This window comes from Ochotona curzoniae, unplaced genomic scaffold (genome assembly GCF_017591425.1).
Source record: "Ochotona curzoniae isolate NIBS_2020 unplaced genomic scaffold, NIBS_Ocur_1.0 contig_1014, whole genome shotgun sequence".
NCBI lineage: Eukaryota > Metazoa > Chordata > Mammalia > Lagomorpha > Ochotonidae > Ochotona > Ochotona curzoniae.
Genome location: NW_024464920.1, coordinates 4,351,213 through 4,371,201, shown reverse-complemented (window position 1 = coordinate 4,371,201; position 19,989 = coordinate 4,351,213). Strand labels below are relative to the sequence as shown.

Here is a 19,989-nt window from a genome sequence, read left to right as displayed (position 1 = left end):
CTAACGCACAGCAACACTAGCCTCATTCAATCCTTCTGAAATGTTTTCTAGATTTAACTCCAAATATATTTCAGTCTCCAAAACAAGCGGCTCAGAAAGTTCAACTACTTGTGTCATAGGGACAGTGTGTGCTTTTTCATGCTGGTTTATTACGATTCTGTCTTCCCTAAACTCATGCTCACCTGTGTGTGTGCGTTTGTGCCTCTGAAGTTCATCCGAACGTGTGAAGCGTTTCCCACAGTAGGACCAGGTACACATGAATGGTCTTTCGCCTGTATGCCAGCGCAAATGTGCCCGTAGGTGTGAAGTCTTGCCGTACACTTTGCCACAGCCTTGAATGTGGCAAATGTGTTGTTTCTTCTTGCCAGGATCCCCAGAGCTCCTGAAAGAACACAAATTCATCACACATCCTAGAGACAGAAAAGGATCAACTGCAATTATCTAACCTACCCAAAATGAATCCAAACTTTATTTTTGAAAAGGTTCCTCTTTCAGAGTCAGCACTGCTGGCAAAGCCAGCTTACAAAGTCCAGCTGCTCTGCTGGTCATCCAGCTCCATGCAGATATCCCTGGGAAGGCAGCAAATGATGGCATTGTACGTGGGACCTGCCCCATGTGGGATGGAGTTTCTGACTACCAAATTGGGCCAGAAACCACACCTGGCTGTTCAGGAGTGAACAACAAATGGAAAATCTCTCTTCCTCTTTCATTCTGTCTTTCAAATACAGATACACACCCACCCACCCCCTAAATGAAAAGAGATAAATATTCAGATAATTCTGGCTCTTAATTCCCAAAATTGAAGTTGTAGGTTTGTCCTCTAGTGGGCATTTGCTCTTTCCTGCTCTCCTATTCCTTAACCGATCTCACTGTCATTAAGTTCGAGAGATAATTATGTTCAAGGTATTTATGAAGCATTTCAATTGTACTTTTCAGGAAATTAACTTATTTTTAACTTTTCTTTGGAGCGGGAGAAGGAAAAAACAAAGAAAAAGAGAGTAAGAATGCCCATTCACTCATTCTTCAAACAGCCGCCAGGGCCAGCACTGACGCTGGGAGCCAGGAACGCAAGCTAGGCCTCTCGGGACAGAGGAGCTAATGATCTGAGCCATCACTGCTGCCTCCCAGTGTCCGTACTGGCAGAGAGCTAAAGCTAAGAGCCCAAGATGGAAAATAAACCCAGGCCTCTTAACCACCATCATAACTAGGAGGCTAAACACCTACCCTGGTTTAAGTAGTTAAAAAAAAAAAAGCGTGTATGTATATATGTATGTTATTTTTTTTAAAGATTTATTAGAAATGCAGACTCACACAGAGAGAAAGATTTTTCACCTTCTGGTTTATTTCCAAAAATGGCCGAAATAGCAGATGAGACAGCCAGCAGCCAGGAGCTGCCACTTCTCCAATTGCCTGTTAACATCAACTGCCAAAGCCAGGATTGTCTTGGTCTGGCAGAGACCCAACAACTTCAGCCATTTTATTCTGTGTTCTCAAATGCAATAGCAGTAAGCTGGATCAAAACTAGAGATTTGAACTGTTACTCTGACAGGGGATACTACTGCCACACGTGGTGGCGTATCCAGCTGTAACACACACAAAAAACTGGGTCAGACCCGGCACAGCAGCCATGTAGCTAAAGTCCTCGCCTTGCACGTGCAAGGATCACATGTGGGCATTGGTTCTAATCCCGGCAGCCCCACTTCCCATCCAGCTCCCTGCCTGTGGCCTGGGAAAACAGTCAAGGACGACCCAAAGCCTTGGGACCCTGCACCCCCATGGGAGACGCCGAAAAAGCTCCTGGCTCCTGGCTTCAGATCAGCGTAGCTCTGGCCATTATGCTCACTTGGGGAGTGAATCATCAGATGGAAGATTTTTCTGTCTCTCTTCCTCTTTGTGTATCTGACTTTTTAATTAAAAAAAAAAATCTTAAAAAACAAAAACAAAAGCAAAGTAGGTTCGTTGATTAGGTTTTGTTAAAGGAAAGCAGAACCTTCCTTTACAGGGTCTGATTGCCTGTAACACAGGAAAAACAGGGAAGCCAAACTACTTTTCTGTTTTAGCAGTTTTCTGATTTTGCTATTTTTTCTTTTTAAATTTTATTGGAACATTTTAAGATTTTTCACATGTCATTTAGGAGACAGAGAGGACCAGTGGTGATGCAGGTGATGTCAAGCCCTTGGATTCCAGCCTGTGTGTAAGAGACCCAGAGAGAGTTCCAAGCTTCTGGTTTCGGCCTGGCCTAGCCAAAGCTGCTGCATTTAGGGAGTAAACCAGTGAAAAGAGTGTTCTCTGGGCCCAGTGCAGTGGCCTAGTGGCTAAAGTCCTCGCCTTGATCGCACTGGGATCCAATATGGGAGCAGGTTCTAATCCCAGCAGCTCCAGTTCTCATCCAGCTCCCTGCTTGTGGCCTGGGAAAGCAGTCGAGGATGCCCAAAGCCTTGAGACTCTGCACCCATGTGGGAGACCCAGAGGAAGTTCCTGGTTCCTGGCTTTGGATCAGTGCAGCACTGGTCATTGCACTCACTTGGGGAGTGAATCATCAGATGGAAGATCTTCCTCTCTGTCTCTCCTCCTCCCTGTATATCTGACTTTCCAATAAAAATAAATAAATCTTAAAAAAGAAAGAGTGTTCTCTGACTTTCAAATAAATAAAATAATGGACAAAAGACTATGGTTTTCTGTTATTCTTCAGAAGCAGCGATGTAAAGGAAAAAGACCAGGCAACTATCCAGAAATAAGTACCAAGTGCTGCTAGTGAGAAAACTCGTCATAACTCTGGTCTGTAGGATTCTTCTCTGACGGAACAATCTCTTACATAGAGAGGGCATTTCTATCTACTTCCAGGGAAAATAGTCCTGGAAAACTCTGGATTTGGAAATCATGATAGTAGGCAGGTGTTTGTAATTCTGTAAGCAAACTGGTTAAAATCATCTCGAGGGGCCAGCGTTGTGGCAGAATGGGTTCAACTGCTGCCTGCAATGCTGACATGCAATACGGGTACTGATTTAATACCAGGCCACCTCGTTTTAATCCGCTCTCTCCTAACACACATGGAAGACACCCAAGCATTTAGGTCGCTGCCACTCATGTAGGAGATGTAGATAATCTTGGCTCCTGGCTATTGTGGTCATTTGAGCAGTGAACCAGCCGACTGAAGATCTCTGTTTCTCTTTAAAAGAAAAGATGTAGCCTGCAACACCGGCGTCCCATATAGGTACCATTGAGTCCTGGCTGCTACACCACCAGCCTGGAAAGCCACAAAAGATGGCCCGGGTATTTCAGATTCTACACCCACTTGGGGGATCTGGAACAAACTCATGACTCCTGGCTTCAGGCCTAGTTCACTTCCCAAATGGCTGGAACTGAGCTGGTCTGAAGCACAAAACTCAGAGCCTCTTCCATGTCTCCCAAGCATCTGGCCATCCTCTGCTCCTTTCCTAGGCCATCAGCAGGAAACTGAATCAATCAATAGTGGGGCACCAAGGACTCAAACTGAAGCCCATATGGGATGGCAGCCCTACAGTTGAGGGCTTAACATGCAATGGCACAGGCAGTGAAAGGGTCAGCGCTGGAACAAAGCTCCTAAAATACAAAGTACACAAACGCACTGTGATCCTTTTGTTACTGCTTATGTTTTGGTCTGAAGGAGTTACATTTTACACACACCACAGCATGTAAAGCCAAACATGCTCAGGAACTACAAAGGGATCTACTGAGCCTCCTGACGTACCTTCCTTCGCTGTCCTTGCAGTAGGGACAGGTGCACGCTTCCCGCCGAGTCCTGCGGCCAGCCTGAGGCTGAGGATCGGGGCTGTTCTCACCCTCCTCTCCACCTGCTGCATCGTCATGCATGCCATCGCCCCCCGCACCATGGAGGCCAAGCTGAGCGCCATGATCACCTGAAATGGGGAAATCAAGGGCAGTAAGTGAGCAGATAATCACAGCCCCAACCATTCCGGGATGTCCTCCATATATTTTTAATTTATTTTTCAAAGGTTCATTTATTTTCATTGGAAAGACAGATTTAGAGAGAAAATGAAGAACAGAAAAAGAAAAGTCTTCCATCCACTGGTTCCTTCCCCAAGTTCTCACAACAGCAACAGCCGAGCCTATCTGAAGACAGGAGCCAGGAGCCTCTTCCAGGTCTCCCACGCGGGTGCAGGGTCCCAAGGCTTTGGGCCATCCTCGACTGCTTTCCCAGGCCACAAGCAGCGAGCTGAATGGGATGTGAAGTGGAGCAGATGGGATACAAACTGACACCCACATGGGATTCTGGCACATGCAAGGTGAAGACTTTAGCCACTAGGCTACCATACTGGGCCACAGAATAATCATTTAAAGCTTAACTGCAAAACGATACCTCTATGAAGGTTATTTTAAACATGTTTCATTGATTCATTTATTTATTTATTTTAAGATTTATTCACTTTTATTCAAAGTCAGATATATAGAAGAGGAGAGATAGAGAGGAAGATCTTCCGTCTGATTATTCAATTCCCAAGTGAGCACAACGGCCGGTGCTACGCCGACCCAAAGTCGGGAACCAGGAACCTCTTCCGGGTCTCCCACAAGGGTGCAGTATCCCAAGGCTTTGGACCACCCTCGACTGCTTTCCCAGACCACAAGCAGGGAGCTGAATGGGAAGTAGAGCTGCCGGGATTAGAACTGGCGCCCATATGGGATCCCGGGGCGTACAAGGTGAGAACTTAACCATTACGCTATCACGCCAAACCCAAACATGTTTCATTTTATACAACAGATTTAACATAAAGAAGTATATATTGGAATGGAAATGGTGAACCAGTAGCTACTATGAACTCAGTTCCTAAATACAGGATAGAGCCCCATTTTCTACAATGGGTAAAGTCACTGTCTGCAATGCTGCCATCTCACACAGGCCTGATCCTGTCCTGCCTGCTTCACTTCCAATTCAGTTCCCTCTCAACAGCCCTAGAGAAAGCAAAAGATGGGGCCCGGTTCTAATCCCAGCAGCCTCATTTTCCATCCAGCCCCCTGACTGTGGCCTGGGAAAATAGTCGAGGACAATCCAAAGCTCTGGGAGTCTGCACCCACGTGGGAGAACCAAAAGAGGCTACGGGACCCTAGCTTCAGATCGCGTGCAGCTCAGGCCATTGCAGCCACTTGGGGAGTGAATCAGCAGACGGAAGATCTTCCTCTCTTCTGTCTGTCTCTCCTCTGTGTGTATCTGCCTTTCCAACAAAAATAAATAAATCTTAAAACAACAACAACAACAACAACAACAACAATAACAACAACAACCAGCAAAAGATGGCCCAAGTGTTTGATCTCCTGAACCTATGCAGAAAACCCACAGAGAATGTCTGGCTCCAGGTTCTAGACGCGCACAGCTCCAGCCACGGTGGTGCTTTTGGAAATGAACCAGCAGATACAAGATCCCTCTGTCTCACCTCTGTACTTCCACCCTTCAAATTAAAATAAATACATCTTTAAAAGAAAAGTGACAATTTGAAAGAAATGCTCATACTGTAATACATATTAAGCAATCAGGCAGGAAATGATAATCATGCTAAAAATAAGGTGATGCTGCTCTGACACATGTATTTAGCTTGTACACAAAGCCGGGCAGGAGCGAGCCATCGCTCTAACAGTCCCATGTCCCACACAGGAGTGACTGCATTTGATTGGCAGTGTCTCTGCTTGATTCGGGCCCAACTCCTCATCTCCTGTTCTCACTAATGCACACCTGGGAGCCAGCAGTGATACCTGAAATAATTAGGTTTCTCCCATAATAATCAGTGTTCCCAGCTGCATTACTGGCTTTCAGCTCTCCCCAGACTTTCTGGCACTTGGAAGCAAAAACAAATTTTCTTCTCTCTCTCTCTCTCTCAAATATCAACTCCTCCCCATTACTTATATAAAAACTAGAGTGATCAGGTCTAGCGTGTTGGCTTAGCAACTGAAGTCCTCGCCTTGTATGCGCCAGGATCCCAAATGGGCGCCAATTCTAATCCTGGCAGGTCTATTTCCCATTCAGCTCCCTGCCTGTGGCCTGGAAAAGCAGCTGTGGATGGCCCAAAGCCTTGGGACCCTGCACCCACGTGGGAGACCCTGAAAAAGTTCATGGCTCCTGGCTTCAGATTGGCTCAGCTCCAGCTGCTGCGGTCACTTGGGGAGTGAATCAACGAATGGAAACTCTTCCTCTCTGTATATTCAACTTTCCAATAAAAATAAATAAATCTGGGGCCCGGTGGCATGGCCTAGTGGCTAAGGTCTTCGCCTTGAACGTGCCGGGATCCCATATGGGCACAGGTTCTAATCCCGGCAGCTACACTTCCTCTCTATCTCTCTTCCTCTCTGTACATCTGACTTTGTAATAAAAATAAAATAAATTTTCAAAAAAAATTTTATAAATAAATAAATAGATCTTTGGGCCTGGCGGCATGGCCTTGCAGCTAAAGTCCTCGCGTTGAACGTGCTGGTTTCCTATATGGGTGCTGGTTCTAATCCTGGCAGCGCCACCTCCCATCCAGCTTCCTGCTTGTGGCCTGGGAAAGCAGTCGAGGATGGCCCAAAGCCTTGGGACCCTGCACCCTTGTGGGAGACCTGGGGAAGGTTCCTGGATCCTGGCCATGGGTCGGCACAGCACTGGCCATTGTGCTCACTTGGGGATTGAATAATCAGACGTAAGATCTTCCTCTCTGTCTGTCCTCCTCTCTGTATATCTGACTTTCCAATAAAAATAAATAAATCTTTAAAATAAATAAATAAATCTTAAAAAAAAAAAAAAGGTAAAGTGATCAAGAGCAAAGGCAAGACACACAGCAAGATCTTCCATCTGTTGGTTTGGCTCCCAAAAGTAGGCAACAATCTGTTTTGAACCAGGCTCAAATCAGGAACCAGTACTTCTTCCGGGCCTCCCACATTGGGGGGTAAGGGCCCAAGTACTCGGGCCATTACTCTCTATGTGTTAGCAGCAAACTGGGTCAGAAGCTGAGTAGCTTGGACTCCAAAAAGCACTTCAATATAGAATGCTGTGTGACAAACCACAGCACCTACCTAAAAATAAAAAATAGTAATAATTTAAATTTAGGGGTGGACATTTAACATAGCACTTAAAGTACTGATTAAGACAACTTTGGTTCTTATCAGCGTACCCACGTTCCATGTCTGGCTCCAGAGCCTGACTCAAACTTCCTGCTAATGAAAATGTTGACAGGCAGAAGTGATGGCTCAGATATTTTCCTCAAGCAAAAACGCCCCGAGTTCCCAGCTCCTCGCTGTGGCACTATCCAGTCCTAGGTGTTGTGTAGTTCACTTGAGTAGTGAACAGGAAGAGGATAAGGACTCTCACCCTCAAATAACTGAATTAAGAAAATTTATTTTAAATGCCAGCATTGTGGTTCAGTGGGATAAGCCATGCCTGATGCTGGTATGCCATATGGGTGCTGGTTCAAGTCCCACCTGCTCCACTTCCAATCCAGCTCTCTCCTAACGCCCCTGGAAACAGTGAAAAATGGCAAATGCTTGGGCCTCTGCCTTCCATGTGGGAATGCTGGTAGAATTCTGGCCTGGGCCAAACTGGCAATCATGGCCACCTGGGAAATGAAAGATCTCTGCCTCCTCTATATGCAATGCTTTACATTTCAAATAATATTTTTAAAATAAAAAATTTTTAAATGTACTATTGTTTTAATTTTCAAAGCTTTATTATTTTTAATCAGAAAGGTAATTTTACAAAGACAAGAAGAGAAAAGAGAGAAAGATTTTCCATCTGTTGGTTCACTCCCCACATTTTTGCAATGGCCAGAGCTGAGATGAGCTGATCTGAAGCCAGGAGCCAGGATTTTCTCTCAGGTCTCCCACTTACGTGCAGGGTCCCAAGGCTTTCAGACATCTGCTCCTTTTACCAGACTACAAGCAGAGAACTGAATAGGAAGTAGAGCAGCCAGGACCAGCACCAGTGCCCATATAGGATGCTAGCCCTGTTAGGTGGAGGATTAACCCACCGAGCCAATGTTCCAGGCCCCAAAACAAAAAAATTAAAAACACTTTCAGAAATTTAAACAGGGCCCAGCAAAATAGCTTAGTGGCTAAAGTCCTTGCTTTGCATGCGCTGGGATCCCATATGAGCACAGGTTCTAATCCCGGCAGCCCTACTTCCCATCCAGCTCCCTGCTTATGGCCTGGGAAAGCAGTTGAGGATGGTACAAACCTTAAGACCCTGTACCCGCATGGAAGAACCGAAAAGGCTCCAGGCTCCTGGCTTCAGATCAGCACAGCTCCAACTGTTGTGGCTGCTTGGGGAGTGAATCAATGGACAGAAGATCTTTCTCCCTGTCTCTCCTCCTCTCTGTATATCCAACATTCCCAATAAAAATAAATAAATCTTAAAAAAGAAAACATATCCGGGCCCGGCGCGGTGGCGCAGTGGTTAAGGTCCTCGCCTTACACACCCCGGGATCCCATATGGTCACCGGTTCTAATCCCGGCAGCCCTGCTCCCTTCCAGCTCCCTGCCTGTGGCCCGGGAAAGCAGTCGAGGACGGCCCAAAGCTTTGGGACCCTGCACCCGCGTGGGAGACCCGGAAGAGGCTCCTGGCTTCGGATCGGCATAGCATCGGCCGTTGTGCTCACTTGGGGAGTGAATCATCGGATGGAAGATCTTCCTCTCTGTCTCTCCTCTCTGTATATCTGCCTTTCCAATAAAAAAAAAAAAAGAAAACATATCCATAAGGACATTTACTATACGCACGTCCCTATTTTTTCGGTACATTTCTATGATTTTAGAGAGTTAAGAATTAGCTCAGAAAACCAATAGTTTTCCCTAAGCAAAAGGCAATCACCATAATGATGACAGAAAAGGATCTCACCAGTAGGGGTCACTGTATGACACTGTATGACAGCGATAGACAAGTTTTAAAACCCAGCCTCATAGTTAAGGGGAGGGAAATAAAGAGAGGCAAAAGGAACCACCTAAAATAATAAGATATCTCAGATACCGATCTACTGACAGTAGACTTTTGTTTTCAGGTTTTAGTCTAGTTTTGTTATCCATCATGAATCTACTAAGAGTGCAGGTTACACAAGTACGTACACACAGAACACTGAAGAATGTGGCGGATGAGCATAAAGGCACAGAAAACACAGTCACTGCAGTACAGAAAGAACAGGGGAATGCAACAACGTAAGGGGAAAGGACAAAATCAAATTTAAACTTATTTCTAAGAAAAAAAAAAGATTTATTTTTCTTGGAAAGTCAGATTTACAGAAAGAGAAAAATCTTCCATCCACTGATTCATTCTCCTAGTGGCTATAATGGCTACAGCTGAGACAATCTGAAGCCAGGAGCCAGGAACTTCCTCCAGGTCTCCCACGCAGGTGCAGGATCCCAATGCTTTGGAACATCCTCGACTGCTTTTCCAGGCCATAAGCAGGGAGCTGGATGGCAAGTGGAGCAGTTGGAACACAAAACCCTTGGAGTGAACCAGTGGGTGGAAGATCTTTCTCTCTATAAATCTAACTTTCAAATAAAAAAAAGCTTAAAAATGGAGGCACATATTTATATTTATGCATATACATATGTTTACAGAAAGACAGACACATAGAAAGAAATCTCTCATCCACTGCTTCACTTCCCCAAAGCCCCGAAATGCTGGAGTCAGAAACTCAATGTAGGCCTCCCTTAGCTGCTGCCTCCTTGCTACCTCACAGGACGTGCAGTAACATATCCATAATTGGGAATGGAGCTGCAGCAAATGCCTATCCTGCAGATGCAGACTTATATTAATGTAGAAGCATGCCTCTCACACACTGCTCAGTGAAAACAGCATGGCAGAACACTGGATGTCACTAATGAGCTGACGGCTGGTACAGGTGCCGGAACACCGCTTCGGATGTCCATATCATGGTTCCCGCCCCCTTCTTCCAGTTCTATTTGTTTGTTTTATAAGATTACTTTTATTGAAAAAAGACTTACAGAGAGGAAACGCAGAAGAGAAAGATCTTCCGTCCACTGGTTCACTCTGCCCAGTGGCTTTGCTGGCTGGAGCTGAGCCAATCCAAAGCCAGGAGCCAGGACTTTCTTCCATGTCTCTGAAGAGGGTACAGGTGCCAAGGCTTTGGGCCACCCTCTACTGCTTTCCCAGGCCACAAGCAGGGAGCTGGATGGGAAGTTGAGCAGCTAGGACATGAACCAGTGCCCATACGGGATGCTGGCGCTTCCACGGTGAGGATTTAGTCTCCCGAGCCCCACTTCTGACTTGAACTTCCTACTGACTGTCTCCGTGTCAGGTGGTAGATGATAGCACAACTACTTAAGGCCCCTGACACCAACACTGGAGATGCCAGCTGTGTTCCTGACTCCTGGTTTCAACCAAGCTCAATCCCAGCTGTTGTGGACATTTGCATTTGGAGGGCAAATCAACTGATGATCTGATTTTCTCTGTTCAGATAATTTTTTAAATTAAATTAAAAAGGCCAGTGTCAGGACCAGCACTGGCATAGTAAGCTAGTCCTCCACCCACACTGCCTGAACTCCATATGGGTACTGGTTTGAGTACCGGCTACTTCACTTCCAATCCCACTCCCTGTTAATGTATGTAAGAAAGCAGCATTAAGATGGCCCAAGTCCTTTGGCCTCTGCACCCACGTGAGAGATACATCAGCAGCTCCAAGCTCCTGATTTTCAATCTGCCAGCTTATATACTTGGGCCTTCCTCTACTGCTTGCCCATGTGAGTTAACAGGGCTGGCTCTGCAGACCCATTATAAAGTGTATGCTTTAATCTTCCTGCACAGACTGCAGTCAGCTTCAGCAATCTTTATGAACAACCAGTGTTCTCCTTTCAGATCATTCAGTCTGTACCCATAGGTTCATTGCTCCAGGCACACATGCAAAAAACCCCTAGGTGAGTCCTGCCCTATTAGCATTTAAGATCTACAATAGAATCCTAGCCGCTAAAGTACTCGCCTTACATGCACCAAGATCCCATATGGGTGCCAGTTCATGTCCCGGTGCCCTGCTTCCCTTCCAGCTCCCTGCATGGAGCCTGGGAAAGCAGTCCAGACTCAAAGCTTTGGGACGCTGTACACGCATGTGAGACCTGGAAGCTCCTGGCTCTTAGCTTTGGATTGGATCAATTCCAGCCGTTAAGGCCACCTGGGGAGTGAATCAACTGACAGAGGAGCTTCCTGTCTCTCCTCCTCTCGGTATATCTGTCTTTCAAATAAAAACAAATAAATACGACCAGTGCAGTAGCCTAGCAGTTAAAGTTCTTGCCTTGCACACCCTTGGGTCCCATAGTGGTACTGGTTCTAATCCCGGCAGCTCCACTTCCCTTCCAGCTCCCTGCTTGTGGCCTGGGAAAGCAGTCCAGGATGGCCCAAAGCCTTGGGACCCAGCACCCGAGTCGGAGACCCGGAAGAGGCTCCTGGCTTCAGATAGGCTCAGCTCTAGCCGTTGCAGCTGCTTGGGGAGTGAACCATTGGACAGAAGATATTCCTTTCTGTCTCTCCTCTTTGTATATCCGCCTTTCCAATAAAAATAAATCTTAAAAAAAATCTTCAAAACTGATATATACAATGGTACAAAGAGTAGTGTAAAAGCCTTAGATATTGATTTATATACTATGTACACCCACGAAGCTAACACAGAAAAGATCTGAGCAGTTATCACCATCCTCATTCTGTAGAGAAACTGAAATCAAGCAGTTACAAGATCACTAAAGTAACCTCAGCGGCCATTTTGCACTAGATTAAAGCTAGTATACACATACACATAACCAAACCACTAGCTGGTAACACACAGTTCAGCAGCAATGCTCAGAAGTCTTACTAGGAGGACCTGTTATATGAATGCTTTGTTTGTGTCATGGAACATGGGTAAAATTTCGCTATTATCTTTTTATATTTTTAAGATTTATTTATTTTTATGGCAAAGTCAGATAAACAGAAAGAGGAAGAGAGACAGAGAGGAAGATCTTCCATCCACTGGTTCACTCCCCAAGTGAACGCAACGGCTGGTGCTATGCCTATCCGAAGCCAGGTGCCAGGAACCTCCTCTGGGTCTCCCACATGGATTCAGGGTCCCAAGGCTTCAGGCTGTCCTCGACTGCTCTCCCAAGCTACAAGCAGGGAGCTGGATGGGAAGTGAAGCAGCTGAGATTAGAACTGGTGCCCATGTGGGATCCTGGCGCGTTCAAGTTGAGGACTTTAACTGCAAGGCCACTGTGCGGGGACCCTATATTATCTTTTATACTACCTGCTTTTAAATTATTCCAGTCATTTGGTAAATGTGGGGATTGAATGGCTTTTCTTTTACTGGTTCATTCCCCAAAATGCCCACAGCAGCCAGGGCTGGGCCAGACTGAAGGCAGGGCTAGGTCTCCTGCACTGCTGGTAGAGACCCAGGTCTTCAAGCCATCACCTGCCTCCTCCCAGGGTACTCGTTAACATGAAGCTGCAAAACCCAGACTGAGCTCCCTGACACTGGCTGTAGCCAGGCCCGGCCCCACTTGCAGGCATCTGGGGAGGAAAGCAGTGAAGACCAAGCTCCAGCTCCGTTATTGTTTCTGTTTCTGCCTTTCAAATAAGTAGACAAATTTTACAACAGGAAATATGACAAAACAGAGTTCATTTATAAAGATAAGCATTCATGGGCTCTGGCACAATGATCAACTGGTCAATCTTCCACCTACAAGTGCGGGTATCCCATGAGTTGCAGTTTGTGTCCTGGCTGCTCCAATTCCCATTCACCCCTTGTCTGTGGTCTGGGAAAGCTGTAGAGGATAGCTCAAAACCTTCCCGTACCCCCATGGAAGACCCAGAAAGAAGTTCCTTGCTCCTGGCTTCAGATCGGCACCGGCCATTGTGGCCACTTGGGGAGTGAATCATCGAACGGAAGATAATTCTGTCTCTTCTCTCTGCATATATCTGACTTCGCAATAAAAAATAAATCTTAAAAAAAATAGATCATCTTGAAAGCAATTAGTATGGAGCCCAGCACAGTAGCCTAGCAGCTAAAGTCCTCACCTTGAAAGCTCCAGGATCCCATATGGGAACCAGGTCTAATCCCAGCACCTCCACTTCCCATCCAGCTCCCTGCCTGTGGCCTGAGAAGGCAGCTGAGGACGGCCCAAAGTCTTGGGACCCTGTACTCTGAGGGAAACCTGGAAACTTCTGCTTTCTGGCTTTGGGTTGGCTCAGCTGCAGCTGTTGCAGTCGCTTGGGGAGTGAACCAACGGAAGGAAGATCTTCCTCTCTGTCTCTCCTTCTCTCTGTATATCTGACTTTCCAATAAAAAGTAAACAGGGCCCAGCACAGTAGTCTGGCGACTAAAGTCCTCACTTCTCATCTACCAGGATCCCATATGGGCGCCGGTTCATATCCTGACAGCCCACTTCCTTCCAGCTCCTTGCCTTTGGCGTGGGAAAGCAGCTGAAATCAACTCAAAGCCTTGGGACCCTGCACCCATGTCAGAGACCTGGAACCGACTCCAGGCTCCTGGCTCCGGACTGGCTCAGCTCCAGCTGTTGCAGCCACTTAGGTAATGAGTCAATGAATGCAAGATGTTCCCCTCTGTCTGCCTTTCCAGTAAAAATGAATACATCTTTAAAAAATAATAGTAAATCTTTAAAAAGAAGAAAAAAACACAACCCTCCACCCCGACCCATACTCTCAGTCCCTGCCCCTACAAGGACACAGCTATCCTTCAATCTTTTCAAAGAAAATTATGTGTTTTTCTTTGGCCATCTTGCAGCTCTCTTCCTATTTTCTGGGCATTATCACTGATTACTCCTATTTCACTTGATTACAGATTGAACAAATGCAAATTAACTAATCTTGATGTAAAAACTGACTTATAAAGAGGCTTACAAAGAAGTTGCTGATTCTGTCCTTTCTATCTCAGGTCTCTTCCTTCCAACCCTGTCTGAGGTAAGTGTTAATTAACACTTTGAAAGAATAGACAAAATCCATTTGAACACATGAGAGAAATCCTGGTAAAAGAAGACTTCACTCTTTTAACTCTGTCAATGGGCACAGGGTCACAGGTCAATGGGCACAGGGTCACAGGGCCAAGCCCTGGCTGCTCCACTTCTGATCCAGCTCCCTGCTAACTGTCCCTGGGAAGGCAGTCCCTGCATACAGGAAAGAACTGGAAGAGCTCCTGGCTTTGGATAGGCCAGGTTTTGGCTGCTGAGGCCATGTGGGGAGTTAACCAACAGACAGCTAGATCATCCATTTCTTCCTCTCTATATATCTCATTCTCTAACTCTGTTGGCAAGTAAATAAGTAAATCCTAAAAAACAAAAGTGTGTAAATGGCCTTGAGAAGCTAGAGAAACACCACATTCTAGGTTCTGGCAAAATAAAAGTATTGGAGGAAACGAAATCCTAGTCTTGGCAATCTTCAGTCTTATTGCTATTACCACATGTAGTCAAGTTTAATAGTATCGTTTGTAAAACAACAGTTTAATTCATTAAAACAAATTGACATTTATTGAAGAGCAAACTTGATAATTTGAAAGTCATTTAGTAAGAGTTAATCCAATTTACATTATTTGGAACATTTGCTCTTCTATGAAAACCATTCAATTTTCAGAAACAGATTTTTTTTTTCCACCTCAGTTCTCCCATCTTTGTCCCTGCACAACGGTTCAGTGGCCTTACATGCGCCAGGCTCCCACATGGGTGCCAGTTCATGTCCCAGCTGCTCTACTTCCCTTCCAGCTTCCTCCTGGTAGCCTGGGAAAACAAAATATGGCCTAAAGTCTTGGGATCCTGCACCTGCAGGGGAGACCCACAAGAAGCTCCTGTCTCTGGATCAGCTTTTGGCTTTGGATCAGCTCAGCTCCAGCTGTTGGTGCCACTTGGGGAGTGAACCAGCAGATGGAAGATCTTTCTGTATCTCCTCTCTGTAAATCTGACTTTCCAATAAAAATAAATAAGTCTTCAAAATAAAATTCTTAGTGATTTTATTTTTATTTGAAAGACAGAATATAGAAAGGAGACAGAGCTTCCATCAGCTGGTTCACTTGCCCAAATGGCTGCAATGAACTGCCCGAGCTGGGTTCATCAGAAGCCAGGAAACAAGGACCTCTTCCAATTTCCCAACTGGTGCAGGGGACCCATGAACTTGAGCCATCCTCTACTGCTTTTCCACTGCCAACAGCAGGGAGATGGATTTATCTTTTACTGACTTGTAAAACACAAATGCGAAGTAAGGGAAGAACGTGAATTCTTCCATGAGCTGGTTCACCCTCCAAAGACCTACAATGGATGCGGGTGGGCCAGGCCAAAGCCAGGAGCTTCTTCCAGATTTCCCAAGGGGCAAGGGTGTAAGCATTTGGATCAGAGCATATGCAGCTATCGCAGGAACATTAGTGGGAAGCTGGACTGGAAGTGGAGCAGGCACCCATATGGGACGAAGGCATAGCTGGTAGAACCTTAACCCACTATGCCATAGCACCAGCTTCTCTACTGCCCCTTAAAGGGTGAGTCTTTATCATCTTCCCCTAAGTATTTTATATTTCAACTCCTTACATGTGGTTAAATTATTGTTTGTTTTATATACAGGTGAAAAGGAGGATTCACAGTAAATGAGATATGCATATCCAAACTTGCCAAACAGGTAACACCGCCAAGTTTCAATGAAGACTAAAAAATATTTTAAAAAGCATGAATTTAAATTACAGCCCAGGGCCTGGTGTGATAGTATAGAGGCTAAAGTCCTCGTCTTGAATGCCCAGGATCCCACATGGGCATCAGTTCTAATCCCGGCAGCCCCGTTTCCCATCCAGCTCCCTGCCTATGGCTTGGAAGAGCAGTTGAGGACAGTCCAAGACCTTGGGACCCTGCACCCGCACGGGAGACCTGGAAGAAGCTACTGGCTCCTGGCTTCAGCCTGACTCAGCTCTGGCTGTTGCAGCCATTTGGGGAGTGAACCACTAGACAGAAGACCTTCCGCTCTGTCTTTCCTTACTGTATATATGCCTTTTCAATAAAAATAAATTTAAAAATAAGTAAATAAACTAGAGCCCAGATGCTCAACAAATATGAGACACTTAAAACCTTCCTATAGATATGTTTCAGGGTCTTCTAAGGGGAAAAATTTGTAAAATCTGGCATAATATTCCCAATATAGTTACAAGGTAGTTACACATATATTTTCTAAACAATCCATTAATACACCAGGCCTTACTATATATCCTGCTAAATGCTAGAAAATAGGAAAGGACTTTCTATGACATACTTTCTGAGGTGCAGCAGATAAACCCACTTTCTGTGAAGCTAAGCATCCCATACGGGTGCTGGCTGGAGTCCCAGCTGCTCCACTTGCAATTAAGCAACTTGTTCATGTGTGTTACCAGGCAGGGATCCTGGATTGCGCCACCTACATGGGAGACTGGAAGAAGCACAGCCCTAGCCGCTGTGGCTATTCCAGAAGTAAACCAGGGAATGGAAGATCTCTCTGTCTTTCACTCTATAACTGTGCCTTTCAAATAAACAAACGAAAACCTTAAAAAGTTATGTGGCTGGGCCCTGCGCGATAGCGTAATGGTTAAGGTCCTTGCCTTGAATGTGCCAGGATCCCATATGGGTGCCGATTTTAATCCTGGCAGCTCCACTTCCCATCCAGCTCCCTGCTTGTGGCCTGGGAAAGCAGTTGAGGACGGACCAAAGCCTTGGGCCCTGCACCCGTGTGGGAGACCTGGAGGAGGTTTCTGGTTCCCAGCTTCGGATCGGCACAGCACCGGCCGTTGCAATCACTTGAGGAGTGAATCATCGGATGGAAGATCTTCCTCCCTGTCTCTCCTCCTCTCTGTATATCTTTGTAATAAAAAAAAAAAAAAAATCTTAAAAAAAAGTTATGTAGCTGTTTTTCCATTAAACAGCTAAGTAAAAAGATTCAACTATTAACTATTAATGCTGACAGATACTCAATAAGTAACTTATAAGGCTTTATGTAACAAAGCTTTTCTATTATGTCCACCTTAACATGCTGGAACACTTTCAAGGAGAGAAAACAAAATAATTAGGACCAAGGTATGAGTGGTACTCAACTATTAGTGACACATTCACATGCTCCTAAACAAAAATCGAACAAGTAAAGGAAAAGGAAGATAGAATAGATAATAAGTTTTTCTGAAATGCCAGGCATGCTTGTGCTGTTATTTAATTAAGAACTAAAATGGCTACATTACAAAATGCAACTTGATTTAACAATGATGTCATTTAGTGGAAGCTACTAAAAAAAATGAACGGAGGGGAGGAGCAACTAGCTGAAAATGTCTGAAGACCCTTTTCCCACTATTTTCACATTTGTAGGGCCACCTAGGTTTAAAATAACACCTTTCATATTTATTTATTTTTTTTAAAGATTTATTTTTATTATTTTTTTATTGGAAACGCGGATATACAGAGAGGAAGAGACAGAGAGGAAGATCTTCCGTCGGATGACTCACTCCCCAAGTGAGCGCAATGGCCGATGCTATGCTGATCCGAAGCCAGGAGCCTCATCTGGGTCTCCCACGCGGGTGCAGGATCCCAAAGCTTTGGGCCGTCCTCGACTGCCTTCCCGGGCCACAGGCAGGGAGCTGGAAGGGAAGCAGGGCTGCCGGGATAGAACCGGCACCCATATGGGATCCCGGGGCCTGCAAGGTGAGGACCTTAACCACTGCGCCACCGCGCCGGGACCACCTTTCATATTTAAACTGAAGCCACTACTTAACCCAAAACGATTTGTTGTATTTGATATAATGAATTTGAAATCAGAAAATTCTCATGCCCCTTTCACTATAATAATTCTGAAGACATTTTAATCATCTAAATCTACTTTTCCTTGATGTTAAACGTACTGGTCGGAGGCCCAGCACGGTGGCCTAGTGGCTAAAGGCCTGGCCTTGAATGTGCCAGGATCCCAAATGGGCGCCAGTTCTAGTCCCGGCAGCTCCACTTCCCATCCAGCTCCCTGCTTGTGGCCTGGGAAAGCAGTGGAGGACGGCCCAAAGCCTTGAGACCCTGCACCAGCGTGGGAGACCTGGAGGAAGTTCCTGGTCCTAGCTTCAGATCAGTACAGCACCGGCTGTTGAGGTCACTTGGGGAGTGAATCATCATATGGAAGATCTCCCTCTCTGTCTCTCCTCCTCTTTCTGTTTATCTGACTTCGCAATAAAAATAAATAAATATACTTTTTAAAGATTTATTTTTTCAGAAAGGTGAATACACAGAGGAGGAGAGACAGAGATGAAGATCTTCCGTTCGATGATTCACTCCCCAAGTGACCACAACAGCTGGAGCTGAGCCAATCGGAAGCCAGGAGCTTCCTCCAGGTCTCCAACGTGGGTGCAGTCCTAAAGCTTTGGGCTGTCCTCGACTTTAACCACTACGCTATCACGCCAGGTCGAAATAAATAAATCTTTATTTTAAAAAAAGTTACTTGTCAGGCCCAGTGCAGTGTCCTAGAGACTAAAAGTTCTCACTTTGAATGTGTCAGGATCCCATATGGGCACCAGTTCTAATCCTGGCGGCCCTGCTTCCCATCCATGTCCCTGCTTGTGGCCTGGGAAGGCAGTCAAGGACAGCCCAAAGCCCTGGGACCCTGAAGTGAATCATCGGGTTGATTGTCTTCTCTGTTCTCTTCCTCTCTGTATATCTGACTTTGCAATAAAAATAAATCTTAAGACTAATAAAACTAATCACAACAGAAAACACAGACAGACAGACACTAACTAGCTACTGGTCTAAAATACAACTTTTTAACAAATTAGGTCTCAGCAATCTGACCCCAGGTTAGGTGACACTGGCTGGCAAGCCAACTCTGGTATCACATTCAACTTCACTTCTAAGGGAAGACAGTTTTCCCTACCCCAGTAAGACCCAAAAGATGTGAGTTTTTATTTTTAGTGCCTAAAAATCTGTTTCTTCAGTGAATTATAGCCATCATAGAAAAATGTTCTATTCTTCTGCCAACACCAGCTCTGCACTAACAAGTCTGCCAAGTCAGTGCTTCAAAGTGGGCCACCTCTCAACCTGAGGAAGAGCTCTCAGGATTCAGCAGTTACTGAGAAAGGAAGCCTGTCACTTTTATCTAGAAAAGTAAACAAAACTATATGTGAACATGGACTATATACACACACATATGTACACATACATATATGAACATGGAATATGCTCACAAACGAATAGAGTGTTGGCTTAAAAAATGCTTCTGATGACTCAAAAGAAAAAAAAAAAAGGCTTCTGATGACTTTAAAAAAACACTAAGATCATTTCACTGGAAAACAAGCTAAGCTTTCTGGGTGGTCCTGCCCTCATAACCACCCAGCAAAGACAGAGCCATGAAAAACACAGAGCTACCTGGCTTATTCTGTTCCTAAGTTTGTGCTTTGCTCATGTATTCAGTAAACATAAGCGAACAGAAGAAAATAGAACAGGCGAGCTTACAAATTTGTAAAAGGTTGAAAACTTTCAAATACATTTCTAAATAAATTTAAACCAACTGAACAAACATAATGGAAGCTGCATTCTCCCACAACCATTTAAAAGCAATACCTCATTTTGTTCAGGGATACACACGTAGCTTACAATGCCATTTCATGTCCTGCACTAACTCCACTGCATCATTCTGCCAAGAGGTTGAATTTTCCTGCATAGCAAGCTAGTTTTTAGTAGCCGTGTAAAATGTGAAAACTCACATTAATTGAAGCAAATAAACCTAACTCCCATAAAATGGCCTTTCACTGCCTCATTCTCTCACTTGTGAGTTTTCAACTGCTAACACTTCGCAGAAACATCTTTATTTCCTTGAGTTCAGAGACCATTAAAAACAACCACCAGCTTCCCCTATCCTATGACACATGAAGTGGCACACTTCCCCCGAGCGTGATTTAGCAATGAGAAATTCTCAGCGCTTCTCTAAGGCCCAAGTTTGAAAGTTTCTGAGTTAGAAAACCTTCAGAAATTGCAAGGATCCAAAGTGTTAACTGAGCAATCCCACAGCCCTGAGCTTTT

General features: G+C 45.1%; 1 protein-coding gene across 2 annotated transcripts in view; it reads right to left on the bottom strand.

Moving 5' to 3' along the window:
* The window catches only part of SP1 (Sp1 transcription factor), a 32,257-nt gene that overhangs the window by 7,020 nt on the left and 5,248 nt on the right, over positions 1–19,989 (bottom strand). For both annotated transcript variants that reach the window (XM_040979541.1, XM_040979551.1), the window contains exons 4-5: positions 3,731–3,899; positions 183–382 (exon numbers count right to left, since the gene is read on the bottom strand). In XM_040979541.1, coding sequence (XP_040835475.1) covers positions 183–382; positions 3,731–3,899 — 369 coding nt within the window. The remainder of the gene's footprint in view (positions 1–182; positions 383–3,730; positions 3,900–19,989) is intronic.